Raw genomic sequence first — 14,219 nt, 5'->3', positions numbered from 1 at the left:
TCGCGAGCCTCTTCGCGAGCGCAGCCCCGGCGAGCGTGAAGGCGGCGCGCGCTGGGTACAGAGGAGGAGATGGGCAGAAACTGAACATGGCGGATGGTGACAGCGGGAGTGAGCGCGGCGGTAGCGGCGGTGGCGGGGGCTTTCAGCGGGACCAGGAGACCCAGGAGCTGGCCTCCAAGCGCCTCGACATCCAGAACAAGCGCTTCTACCTGGACGTCAAGCAGAACAGTAAGGGCCGCTTCATCAAGATCGCCGAGGTCGGGCCCGGAGGCTCCAAAAGTCGGCTGACCCTCTCGCTGTCAGTGGCCGCTGAGGTGCGCGATTACCTCGGGGACTTCATCGAGCACTATGCTCAGCTAGGCCCCAGCAGCCCCGAGCAGATCGCGCAGGCTACCGCCGGCGAGGACGGTGGGCCTCGGCGAGCACTCAAGAGCGAGTTTTTGGTGCGGGAAAACCGCAAGTACTACTTGGACTTGAAAGAGAACCAGCGGGGGAGGTTTCTGCGGATCCGGCAGACAGTCAACCGGGGGCCCGGCTTCGGCATGGGCGGCCCGGTGGGCGGCATGCTGGCCGGCCAGACCATAGCCCTTCCGGCGCAGGGCCTGATCGAGTTCCGAGACGCACTGGCCAAGCTCATCGACGACTACGGCGGCGAAGACGACGAGCTGGCCTGCGGCGGCGCAGGCGGCATGGCGGCGGGGGGCTTCGGTGATCTCCCCGAGGGCACCTCCATCATGGTGGACTCCAAGCGCTTCTTCTTCGACGTGGGCTCTAACAAGTACGGGGTGTTTCTGCGCGTCAGCGAAGTCAAGCCCAGCTACCGGAACTCCATCACGGTACCCTTCAAGGCCTGGGCCAAGTTCGGCGGCGCCTTCAGCCGCTACGCCGACGAGATGAAGGAGATCCAGGAGCGCCACCGGGACAAGATGTACGAGAGGCGGGACGAGTCGGAGGGCGACGACGTGGATGACGACTGAGCGCGCGCACGCACGCCGCCTCCGCCGTACGTGCGCACCGCGCGCACGTACACCCACAGCATTGGAGAAAAAAAGAAGAAAGAGTGAACGAGCGTCCATCAGCCTCGTGGTGCGGTGTCACTTAGCACCCAAGTTGGACTCGGTAGTGTTCGAATCGTGACCTAAGTGCGTGTCGTGGAGGCTGGAAGGCTCCCGGTGTCCTCCTCGTTGTCGTTCACGTTGTGGGATGTTTTGTAGGTTGGCCTCGGAGGAGCAGCTGCCAATCAAAGTCTCACACTCACTCACACACACACACACACACACACTCACACACACATACACACACACACAAAGGATTACTGTCCGCCACATGTTTGACGAGGAGGATGAAGTCAGCCGCAATTACAGCCAGGGCACATTCTTAGCAATACCGGCAGAGGAGTGCAGCGTTTGGGGCTCCCCAGCAGAAACGCTTTTGCCATCGACCTCTCTCTCGCCTCACGCGGGACAAAAAAAATAAAAATAAAAACACGAACATCAGCAAGAGACGCTGCTGGACACCAACTAACACGTCCGTGGATGTTCTTTTTCCTTTTTTTCTTTTCCCCCCCAAAAAAGAACTATATTATTGACATGAGATTCTAGGAAAGTTATAACAAACCAGCAACAAAAAAGATATTTTCAAATACTTATAAAGGAAATTGTATTATGTAAAGAAAATTTCATGGATTACGAATAAAGAAAATGTTAATTTCTTCCAACAAAGTTGACTCCCAACTTTTTTCTTTTCCTTCTGAAAGAAGTTATGTTTTGGTCCAAATCCATAAAAAGGCGTGGCGAGAGGAATGGGCGTTCCACTTGCTTTGAGGCCAGAGAGCAGCGGATCCAGCAGCACATGGCACTGTCAGGAAAACACACTGCACATACCTGCTAACGAATAACAACAGCATGGCAGCAATAAGAGGTTTGACCACAAAAGGTGCAGCAACACATGTAAACCGGTATAAGCACTCATTTGTCTGCTTGACTGCGCTATAGTGCACCACAAAAAGCCGCAACAGATTAATCCTCAGACACAAGCTTGAGTTAATTTAATTCTTTACATTCTATTTTATAACGAAATTGCAATATAATTGTTTTTTTTTCCAGGCCAAAGCAATCCCTCATGTAAAATGGTGCCTTCTGGTGGCATGTTAGTACGAAGTGTGACCATGTTGATCTGAGTGGAGGAGCTTCGATTCGTCAGGCCTTGCCTCGGCGGAAAAAAGTGCTTTGGCGCCATCTTAGGTTTTGATTGGAAATTACAAACCTTTCTGGGTGGGCGTCAATTACACGACTTCCATAGACCAAACAAAATACCGAGCAGATGGAACAACATTGTTTTCCCGCAAATACAACAACTACTCGTACTATAACGACTACTGCAACTTCCACTACTACTAGTATGTCTTCTACTTCACTTGCAATAACTTTCTAGATAATTGCAAGAAGATACAACTATTAGCTGCTACTTGTATTACAATTCCTTAAACTGCTACTTATACAATTAAAACTAATAGAACTTCTTTTACTAAATCTACTACCGTGTACACGACTACACTTGCAACTCCGATTCTGGACAATTGCAACAACAGTTGTACAACGACTGCTCCCACCTGCTACTCGTATTAGAATTTCTAAAACTACTACAACCTCTAGAAGTGCTACTCCGATTTCTACTTTTTCTACCATTAAAAACTCCATGACAACTTTTACCCCGAAAACAATTCCCGAGTCTACTACTCCACTTGCAACGACAGCACTAACACCATTTTATCTGCTTCTACATATGCACATACTTTTTATACAATCACAACCACAGTACTATAGCTCCTACTACTAGTATTGAATAATTTAAGAAATTTGGGGGTTAACCCCCCCCCCCCCCAAACCCCATGGGCGGCGTCCCCGACTTCACGTGTGTGCTCAGCAGCTGCACGTTTCAATGGAGAATGCAACAAAGCCAGAATATGTGAATGTAGGCGGGGCCTACACGCACACATTCCTGCACTGGGAGTCAGCTGGCGCACAAGCATACAATTGTGCCAACCCACGCCACATTCTCATTAGACAAGTATGTACACACCCCCCATGATCCTCCCCCTTACTACTACTACTCGTGCTTCTTACTAAGTGTACATTCAATGTCACATTTGTGACTTACAGGGCCTACAACGCAATACAATCGAATATACACGTACATATTACTGCTTAAACTCCATCAACAATCAACGTATTTAGAAGCAGCAAGAATTGTCAGCAGCGGTATATGTAGGATTAAAAAAAAAGTACCACCTAGGGTTAGACGAATACAGACATACATGGAGACGGTCACAATTTCTCAGAAAGCTGCGGTAATACAAATCATTCTTCACAGAGCATAAAGAATATATCCCACTGAGTTTAGTGATACTGTCTGCCTATCTGTGTTGCTGCACCATTTGTGTTTCAGTATCGCCTCATGGCACAGTTTGCTATTTGCTTTATTATATACTCAATTTATTTGTGTCATCTTGGGCTCTCCAGTTTTGTAGAATTTTCCTTTAGGTTATTCATTAGTTTTGAACGTTTTCGCTCTTTTTTTTGCTGTAAAGTGAAATTAATAACACAATATCTCATCTAATTCCATTCACTGAATTCCATGAACTAAATGTTGTGAATGTCATCACATTTCATGAATCCTGCACATATTGAATTCTCATCACGACGTTGCGTGCTGGAGGCTCGGCGTCCTCCATGACCCCTGGCCAGTGACCGCTGACTAATGAGCGTGCGCACGCAAGCACATGTGCAGTGTGGCACTGGTGCATTGTGGGAGCACAGCACACTAATTCCTCAGCAGGCAGCGAGACAAATCAAGTCTGGCGTGCTCGCATCCCGGATGCGTTCATCCAGTGCCAGAGAAGCTGTCCGTTTGCCTCAAGATCATCACCAGCATTTAAATGCTCAATTCTAATATTGACAATTTTATAATGACATTAAAGTCTTTGGCATTCGTTTTAGAGCTTCTTGGATGTCGGATATTTTTGTCCAATCGGATGTCAACCTAATCTGCCAGGGGCTTTCACCACCTATCAAAAGTATGTTTGCAAAGGGATTGTTTTCATCAACCGGTCAAATTTCAAGGTCAGCCTCACGAGGCCACAACACTGGCCCCTGATGATGTCATAAAAAATTAATAATAACACTGTTATTACTACCCCGACTCCTACTATTTATTACACATGACAATGTAAAATTTTGTTGGGAGATCTTAGAGAGGGTCATGGAAGACAACACAATTTGCTTTTGCGCGCCACAAAAAAAATGTTGTGGGCCAGATATACCCCCCGGCCTTGAGTTTGACACCTCTATACTACTTTATTATTATCTTATTACTATCTTGTTCGACGATAACCTTCAGTAGTCTCGCAATGGGAAAATTGTAATATTCAATCAGCGCTGACACTTTGTTTGTGATGACATTCCAGCTTGAGGTGTGTGCAAGGCAAGGTTGATGGCGTGTGCGTAGCGCATCACATATCATTACAATTGATGAATAATTTCATTGGCTAAAATTGAAACGTGACGAAACAGCCCCCACTGCTAATCTAGTTAATGTTCCATGAGCCGGCACTACTGGTTGCGACAGCAGCTGTGAGATTAGATTGACACGGCAACACATTACAGGCTGATATATGATTGGACAAAAACCAAAGCAAAAAATAAATAAATAGCAATTGAAGGAAGAGGAAGCGGCAGAGAGGAAAGAGAGGCGGCGGAGAGGAGGAGAAGAAGAAACGGTGTCAACATGTTGGGAGTTTCAAAGGAATCCTGATACTGCAGGACGAAGAGGTTATTTTTAGATCCTGTTGCCATGTGCCCGCAATGTGACTGGCAGAGGCAACGCACACTCACACACACTCACACTCACACTCACACACACACACACAAAAGTGCACAAAAGGTCAACGAGTTGCTGGGTGCTCCACAGCCTCATGATGACGTGACAAACGATAACATGACGTGACGAGATGAAATGAAATCCCAACATGCCAACACCACAACACGATATAACAATTTGATCAGATAACTCACGATAATGCAACACAGCGTGACGACACGACAACCTAATATGACAACTCCGAGTGACGACACAGACTGAAAAAGCAAAGGAGGACATTGTTAACAAGAAAATAATCTTTTTGTTTCAATGCTACAACATAGAAAACTAAGATGTATTTAGAACAGGATTGACTTTATTTCCTAGGAAAATTGAATACTTGAAAGTATTAAAGCCAACGTCGCTGCTGCGGATAAAACTATAAAAGTGTAACACAAACAGGAAGTGATTCCACAACTTGAACCTCGTCTACTACTCTCTAATTTATGAACACTCCTCATTGACATTTTTCTTTTTTTACATTCAATTTTCATACCAAAAAAATGTAAAAATGGAACACGTTATTAAAATAGTAAAACTATTTCAACAAATCTTGAAATCAAACAAGATTCTCTGCTGGAAGATGACGGCATATCAAGTTCTAACAGCAACTGATCAGACACGCGTACGGAAAGAGAGAACATGCGTGATACTTCGCTAACTAGCCCGTTGCTAATCACGCTAACGAGAGTATAACGCTGAGCTTTTTATTGGCTTTTAATTACTCTTCTTCATAAAACTACTAAAACAAAAGCCCTCAAAAGATAATCTTATTGAATTGGCTAATCCACCCTCTCAAACATCGATTGTCCAACCGTAGCATTGTTTAGCTTATTTTAGTTTAGCACTGAGCCTGTTAAATACCCAAATTAAAACACAGAGTTTAGGGTGTGCTGAACCAGTAACGCAAAAAGTCGACTCAAAAGGCATTGTCAGCATGACAAACATTAGCTTAGCCTTAGTACCTTTTAGTATTGACCTCCAAGGCAAGGGAGCTAAAGTTAGCGTGTCGGCTTATGTTTCAGGGAATGGCCAAGTAAATTCAAACAACATCCAAGTGACATATTAGCTTCCAGGTAGGTAGATGAGCTAAATGAGCTTTGGCTAAAGTTTTTGCATGCATTTGATAACTAGTGTCAGCTGGTCAAAAAAAAAATCATAAAATAAAATTACTAAGCGATGTGTGCGCGCTACTTCTCCATCCAAGTTGGCATGCTGCTCACTCACACACACATGAAGACAATAGGACAAGATTCAAGGTGCTAGTTTGGGGTTCCAGTTAAGGATGAGTGAAAAAGTCACAAAGATAACTAAAGCATCAATTTATCAACAAAAACCACTAAAGAGACGCCACCTAGCTACCGTGGCTAACTTGAATGTGGAATGCAATTGTTTTTTAAGTGTCGATCAAGATTGAATCAGTTTTTTCTGTGAGACATTTGGCAAAGAAAATTCTTGTGAAGCAAAACTTTCCGCAGTGAGCTCCACCAAAGCCTCAACAACCTCTTGGCGTAACCACGGAAACCAGCCCGAGCGGTCACGTGACCATGCAGCCTAAGGAGGACATGCGTCGCTGTCTGAACGGACGGATGCTCGCACACGCACGATTTGGCACGCAAACAGCAAAAGTGACCAATGGCAATGGTGCACTTGGAAGAAAGGCACCGCCCCAATTCACCAAAACCAAATAATAAAAATCTACACACAGTGTTTATAAAACATATTAATAATAATCTTGACGAAAAATAATAATGATAATTAAAATGACATAAGAGAAATGGAGACCAGTCTTGTCCAGTCAGATGAACGTTTGAGGTTGTCGCTGCGCACGAGCCTCGTCACCTTCTTCGTCGTCGTCGTCTTCTGTCCCATCTGCAGAAGTCGACCAATGAGAGCACAGAACAGTGGAGTGAGGGGGCAGGAACATGGAGGAGCATCTTTTAAATTCAACATTAACAAATAACATCATGCTATACACAACATTAAACAAAATAAAAGAATGTCCAAGCAAATTACATGAAAAGATAAAAATAAATTGCTATGGACTAGATCATAAATTTAGTGCATGTCATGTAATCAAATTTTAAAATGTACCGCTAATCGTAAAACTAATTGTGTCAAGGTTTGAAATATAAAGCAAAAATATGACATTTAAAAAAATTAATAAAATCCTAAAAATTTACATTCATGTTAAGGTAATGTAGAAAAAAATTAAAAATAAATGTTAAAAAAGCATTTGAAAATAAAATGATAATTGAAACTAATTTATTTAAAAAAATAATGCTTAAAATCCTAAATGAATTGAATACATTTTTTAAAACTATTGATGCCAAAAAATGATAAAAGAAGCAATATTGCTGAAATAATAAAAACAGATAAAAAAAGGAAAAAACAGTATTAAATGTTAAAAACAGAATAATGCTAAAATTAACAATTTGAATAAATGTTTAAAAAAATGAAAAGTTAAATGCTCTAAATACAAACGAATTAAATAAAAACCTTATAATGCCGCCATTTAAAATGAACGCTAAAAATATATTCAAATTAGGAATTAAATATGATGCATTGTGTGAACTGATCAATGAAAGCAAAGAACGGTGACAAACACATACACCACGTACACACTAATACAAACACACACGTAAGCCGAGCTGTAACGTGCGCGGTTGCGTTCACCTGCCACACTTAGCAGTAGTTGTCAATGGTGTCAAAGAAAGAGAAGTTCAAGTCTGGAGAAGAAAGTCAGCAAAGAAAAGACAGGAACCATTTTGGGTGTTTTGTTTAGTACAGGAAAAAGGAAACAGGAAGTGGTTAGGCATGAGTGCCACAAGGGTGTGCTCTGGAGGGACCACGAGCAGGTGGTCGGACAAGCGGCCGCGGCCGCCGCCGCCATCTGGTCTAACCTTGAGCGGCCGAGGCCACGTTCCTGTCATTGAGCAGTTTCGTATGACTGTTGGGAAGTATCTTGATCTCCGGCGGGTCTGGGCTAGGGCCGCCGCCGCCCTGTGACGCCATCAGGGCGTTCAGGTACTGCAGTCGGGTCACCTGCACGTGCACACACACACGATGCATGAATGGAAGGACCATCTCGTACCGACTTTAAACATGCAAGGTCACATCCGTAATCTCACACACACTGTCATAGACACACACACACGCACGGTGTGACTTGACAAGTACGTACCCGGATGAGCTGCAGATCGGTGAGCGCTCGGACCGTGTAGTCCGGACAGTAACTGGACGGACTGGTCGCCTCGGCCGCGTCAAACGGATCTCGGGGAGATTGCCGCTGACTCGATACCGGGGACTGATGCACTGTACACGCATACACACATTTACTAACCATCTGAATCAAAATAACAATGAATCATGAAATATCAACATATGAAATCAAACTTGAAGTCCTGACCCATGCTGGTGTGTGTTGTTGCAGTTCCTACGCTAACCTGAGGAGGGCAGTGTGAGTGCCGACACGCCGTAATAGGTGAAGGCGCCGTTGTCAAACTTGAGTCCTTCTTTGCCGATCTCCACCTCCACTCGTCCCTGCCGCCACAATACGTGCACTTACTCTACGTCTCACCTCGCTCTCTCACACTCTCCCACGAACACACGCTTTTGCAAACACACACACACACACACACACAATGTCACAGTCTCTAACACTCACTCACGCACGCACCTGCAGCAGCAGTATGAAGTAGTCCACCGGGTGGTTGCGGGTGTACAGATAGTGGGCGGGGCTGAGGCGATTGCTAGGGTCAAAGTGCACCTCCTGGTTGACACTGGGGTGGCGCAGAAGGTGGAAAAGGATCTTCTCAGACACACGCGCCGGGCTGAAGTGCTCCACCTCTGCGCGACACCAAAGACACGACCACATGCGGACACACTACGAGGACCTTCAATCGGGCCGAGGAGCACGCGCCATTGGGGAAAAAAGCCTTGCGGGGCTCGATTCCAATATGGCCGACGGGAAGCGCTTGGCGACAACACGCACCTCTGGAGAGGAAGCGATGAGTGGCGAGCAGCAGCTGCGGCGACGTCTGGATCTTTGGCTCGCCTTCGGGCATCTTGAAGAGCGAGAACTCATCGGGGGCCCCGCGAGGCACCACGGGGATCTCCAGCGGGGGCAGAGGACGCTTCACCTTCCTGTCCACTGCAAAGGCATGCGAGAAACAGACGGCGGTTAACCCTCAAATCCACACGTCATCACGACTTGCTTTGAGAGAACCTACGGTAACCATCGGACTCGTCCAGGATTTCCGACTTGATGATCTCCTCGATGACGTCCTCCAGGGTGACCAATCCCAGAACCTCGTAGAAGGGGTCACCCTCGCCCTCATTGTTCACCTTCTGCACGATGGCCATGTGAGAGTTGCCTGGACGCAACAAGCTAACGTCAGTGCCGAAGGAAGCAGCAGCGGAACGCGCAAGCGAACCGGCAAGTCTGACCATTCTTGAACTCCTCCAACATGGCGTCCAGCTTGGTGTCGTTGAAGACAAAGTGCAGCGGATGGTTGTAGAACTTGGTGATGGTGGTCATGGGCGTGCAGTCGTCAGGATCCACCAGTGCCAAGTCCTTCACGTACAGGATCTCCACAATGTTGGACCTGCACGCCGTCGCACGGGCAACAATCACTCGCTTGTAAAACCGGCTAGCGTGAACATTTGCTTCATCCTGCATTCGCCAACACTACCGATGGCTGGAAAATAATCAAATTCTGTTTTCATCCCGCAATATCCAGTCGTAATGCACAAATGAAGCTTCATGAAGCACTTGTGATTTTTTTTACTCCTCTGGATGCCATTCTTTATTTAAAGATGCAATGGAAATGTAATATGATTTCATTGCACATTTTTTTAAAGACAAGAGCACAATCTGCAGGGGAAAAAAAAACTATCACCAGTGGTTCCTGAATCGCTTGCCGAGTTCAAAAACAAATTAAAAAAAATAGTACAAACAACCTACATCAATCAGAGTTAAAATGATAAATTCTAAACATTAAATATAATGATAAATCAGAACTAAGTTGATAAATAGAGAAAGGTATTGAAATATCCATTATGAATACAAGAGAAAATTGACACAAGAGTGCCAGGGTGAGGATGTATATAATCCCGATACAAACCAAAAGTTGTAAAAATATCACGGTTAAGAGTAAAGTATGAGCCTTAATGGAGACTTCTTCTTACTTTTTCTTTTCTGATTGATATAAAAATGATTTTGTAGATATAAACAATAACGGGGTAGGACTAGATAAGTTTTTTACTTCATCCTACTCCCTTGAACATAATAACTGTGTTGAATGACTGATTTCTTTCTTTTTACTTTTTTATCTACCTTATTTTCTGTCAAATTATTACTGTATATGTTTTATGTTCAATAAACAAACAAACAAATAAACAAAACAAAAAAACTATCACCAGTGGTTCATGAAGCTTCATTTTCCCTCGCTCTAGTTTAGTCTTGGATCATTTGTCATTTTTTTTCTCTTAACATCAAAACTTCATCATATTCGTTTTTATTTCTTGTAATCATACAACTATGCACATTTTCAAGTTTTTGCTGTACATTTTGGAGTTGATTTTTGGAAGTAGCATCTTTTTTTTTCATTGTAATTTTACAATGATAAGAATAAACCCCCTGTCTGGTTGTTGAAAAACATTTATGCCTGCTACACTCCTGAAATTTCATTTTGAACATTCTAGTGTCAATTATTTTGGGGGGGTCAAATTAAAAAGTAAAATTGTATCAAATGAGCTTTGTCAGCAGGTGGCGCCAAATGACACGAGTGCACACGACGAGCAGTCGAGTCTAAGTTGAAGCGTTATCTCCTACCTCTCCTCTTCATAGATGGGCACACGCGTGTAGCCGCTCTGCATGATGTCCGACATGGTGGAGAAATCCAGAATGGTGGAGCTGGCCAGCATGAAACAGTCCTTGAGGGGCGTCAAGATATCCTCAACCGTCTTGCTGCGCAGCGTCCCACGGCTGAATTTCTCCTTCACAAACTCACTGCGACAAGACACACGCGGGCGTGGCGTGACAATGCAGAAAGTAAATACAATTTTTAAAACATCGCCATTATCGAAGGCGGGAGGCCATACTTGTAGGGGTCGTTGACGCTGGTGCGGATCATCTCCATGGCTCGCTCGCGGATGCAACAGGTGCTGATGTCACGCCTCAGGGCCAGGTCCAGGACCAGACCCAGGGGGCAAGAGAGCGGGCAGGTGAGCACCATGCTCACCTGGGCCAGCCAGGTGAGCCCTGGAGCCAGCTGGAAGCCATAGCCGGAGCAGACCACGTGAGGCAGCAGCTCGGCCAGAAAGAAGAGCATGAAGGCGGCGGCGAAGGCGGCCGACGCCACCGAACCCAACACCCGGAACAGCAGGACCCCCACGGCCGAGTGACCCAGGACGGACAGGAAAAGGAGCGAGCACGCCTGCCAAACACAACGGACGCCAAACCAAAACACAAAAGTCATGGATGCACATGACTCACGTCACCAATTTTCAGACTATGTAGAACTGAATTGTGAAGATCAACAGTTTGTACAGTTTGTACCGTTTCAGTTTTCCTCAGATTTTGGGCGTTGCTTAAAGGAGGCCCCACTTAGAGCACCTTTGTGCTTTTGAGCAGTGATTCACAAACTTTATTGAGGCAAGGCACATTTTTTTAAGTTCTAAAAATCGCATGGCACACCTCCAAATAAAATTGTCACAAAGACAGAATACATTTGTCAACTTCACAATTTTTGCCATTTAAGATTGTCGTTAACTATAAGTTAGTGGTATAGATAGACGGCCAAAGATGCATTATTTTCTATGAATAAATAATCCTCTCACCAATAAAATAAAATGTGATCAATTCCGCTGGAGCTCTCACAGGACATTAATATGCCCCGGCACACTGGTTGGGGGAATCACTGCTTGAGAGCACCTCGTTGTTACAGCGAGTGTTGGCAAGTTAACAAATGACAGAGCAGTGGTGCGAGTTGAAAAAGTTTCCAGACTTTGTTTTCTCATCCTTTGAATTCGCGGAGAGGGTGGCTTAATTTTTTACAACTTTGAAGCTTCATTCCATTTACTTTGAGCTGGCACGCGGTTTCTGGGGCAGAATTTGTCCTTGTCGGTCTTGCGCAATTGACAGCAAAAATGATTATGATGATTATTATTGTTCTTACCATAAAGTTCCCTCTTCTCCTGACAGGCTCCAGACGCTTGGCGGCGCGCTTCTCCTCCTCGGACCCGCAGCTGTGCAGCACGTAAAGCTCGACCGGGTCGAGCCACAGCAGGCTGAGCTGAACCGTCCTCAGTAGCCCGCAGACGAGAACCAGCATCGGCACCAGCACCGCCAGGCCCCACGCAGGAATGTGCTCAGCGGGCAAAGGCTCGTCCGAGCTGACGCGCAGCTTGTCCTCACTCACCGAGGTCCACTTGCCTCCGCTCTTCATGCACACGTGATGCAGGTTCTGATGGAGGTCCCGCTGCTCGCCGCCGCCCCCCGGGTGTACCTCCACCGTCAGCAGTCCGCTGCAATCCTCTTCGGCCGCAAAGGGCTCCTTCACCAGGAAGGCGGCCTGCCGCCGTCTGTCTTCGTCCTCGCATGGGTCCCCGAGCGCCCCCTCGGGCGCGAAGGCCAGCCACGGCCAGGTCCGGTTACTCCGGTCGGGGCCGAAGACCCGCAGCTTGAACGAAGCTCCGCGGGGCGCCGAGATTATCCCTCCTTTCATACACACACGGCCCGCGGGGTCTTCAGGGCGCAGGCGCACGACGGGCGGCGTCGCCTGGCCGCACAAGCCCAACCGGATCCCGCACGACAACAATACCATCAACAATATCATCAACAGCAAACGTAGACCTGCCAAGCTGGCCACCATATTGGAATTGGTCAGGCTGGCTCCTGGGCGGGTCATGTGACTCTACTCCGTGCCATGCCCCGCCCACTCGGAACCTTGCGGCGTTCAAATCATGGGAAAAAGGATAAGACAAACATCTAAAATCGAAGAACTAACATTTGAAGCAGCGTACGTTGTACATACATCGAAGATAAAATTAAAACACCTCCATTGAGTAAACCGCATATAACCGATGAGAATAATGCTAATTTTTGGGCAGGATACGTTTTACTTTAAGATAGGTACGTAATACGAAGTACCACGCCGTATCTACTGACATTTATGTTCAACACATTTCCACTTAAAGCATAAATCCACCACTGAATAACTAACTCGAATCAATGAGTAATAAATGCGACTAAACGACTCGAAACTCAAACTTACTGACACGTAATGCAGCACAAGGTCGCAATCGTGGGGTTTGGGAAACTGCGCGCTTCGGCGGCCATTTTGGCTTCGCTTACACAAGGCTGATCCGATGAGCGGACAATTTGGTACCGGGTTGGTTTGTTTTCATCTCCAAGGGCGCGTGCCACATTAAAATCACGGGAAAGATGAGGGCTTTACGTGTTGAAAACATGCCAATGGGTCAACGTACTTGGACCATACATCGAAAATACAATTAAAACACTTTCATCGAGTCATTCACATAATGCCTAATTTGTGATCACATTTTGTATTGATTTGAAAGAACAAAGAAAGAACTAAGCAGCAGCACGTTTCGTAAACCGACATCCATCCATTAAAAAAAATCTGTTTATCCTTACAAGGGTTGAGGGTGTGCTGGAGCCTACCACAGATGTCTTCAGGCTGTAGCCGGGGGGGGACACTGAACTGGTTGCCAACCAATCGCGGGGAACACAGATAAACAACCATTCGTGGACACAATCACACCTAACGATAATTTGGACTGCTTGATCAATTTGCCATGCATGTTCTTGGAATGTGTGCGAGTAACCGAAGTACCCTAAGAAAACCCATGCAGGCACATGCTGAACATGCGAACTCCACACAGGAAGGCCGGAGCTGGAATTGAACCCTGCACCTCTGCACTGTGAGCCCGACGTGCTAACCAGTTGATCACCGTGCCGTGTAAACCGACATATAAATTAAATATTGTCCGTAATCGCATTTTAAAAGATAACGTGGATGACTCAATGATTAAAACGCAAATCTTTCTGGTAGGCATTGAATTTAACAAGAGCGAGCCGACATGGCATTTATGAAACTGCACGAACATTGGCAGCCATGTTGGCTCTGTTCGAACGTGCCAAAGACATTGACTTTATTGTCAACAGGCTATTGTGTTTATTTGGTAGTATTTCTCCTGCTTCCAAAATATGTATGTACACCACATAGTGTAGCTTCATATTAGTTTAAATACAGATGAGACACAAGGTTGGGAGA

General features: G+C 45.8%; 2 protein-coding genes across 3 annotated transcripts; one reads left to right on the top strand and one right to left on the bottom strand.

The window, feature by feature from the left end:
• The first annotated feature begins 2 nt into the window (after positions 1-2).
• On the top strand, positions 3-1,563 carry LOC127591056 (transcriptional activator protein Pur-beta-like). Its single transcript, XM_052050856.1, has one exon. It carries the CDS (start codon positions 87-89, stop codon positions 975-977), a length of 891 nt encoding a protein of 296 aa, XP_051906816.1. The 5' UTR covers positions 3-86; the 3' UTR covers positions 978-1,563.
• A 3,650-nt stretch (positions 1,564-5,213) lies between these two features.
• Positions 5,214-12,845, bottom strand: LOC127590957 (metal transporter CNNM3). 2 transcript variants are annotated; one of them, XM_052050634.1, is made up of 12 exons: positions 12,099-12,825; positions 11,023-11,357; positions 10,754-10,930; positions 9,367-9,524; positions 9,150-9,293; positions 8,912-9,070; positions 8,597-8,766; positions 8,364-8,460; positions 8,102-8,232; positions 7,821-7,962; positions 7,594-7,646; positions 5,214-6,789 (listed from the first exon to the last, which is right to left on the bottom strand). In XM_052050634.1, the coding sequence occupies exons 1-11, from the start codon at positions 12,792-12,794 to the stop codon at positions 7,603-7,605; spliced, it is 2,253 nt and encodes a 750-aa protein (XP_051906594.1). In that variant the 5' UTR covers positions 12,795-12,825; the 3' UTR covers positions 5,214-6,789; positions 7,594-7,602. The 2 variants fall into 2 exon arrangements, with proteins under 2 accessions (XP_051906594.1, XP_051906592.1); XM_052050632.1 differs by lacking the exon at positions 7,594-7,646 and having other exon boundaries at positions 12,099-12,845.
• Positions 12,846-14,219: the final 1,374 nt, after the last annotated feature.

This window comes from Hippocampus zosterae, chromosome 18 (genome assembly GCF_025434085.1).
Source record: "Hippocampus zosterae strain Florida chromosome 18, ASM2543408v3, whole genome shotgun sequence".
Lineage (NCBI taxonomy): Eukaryota > Metazoa > Chordata > Actinopteri > Syngnathiformes > Syngnathidae > Hippocampus > Hippocampus zosterae.
The sequence above is the reverse complement of the archived record's forward strand: the minus strand, read 5'-3'. Positions and strand labels throughout refer to the sequence as shown.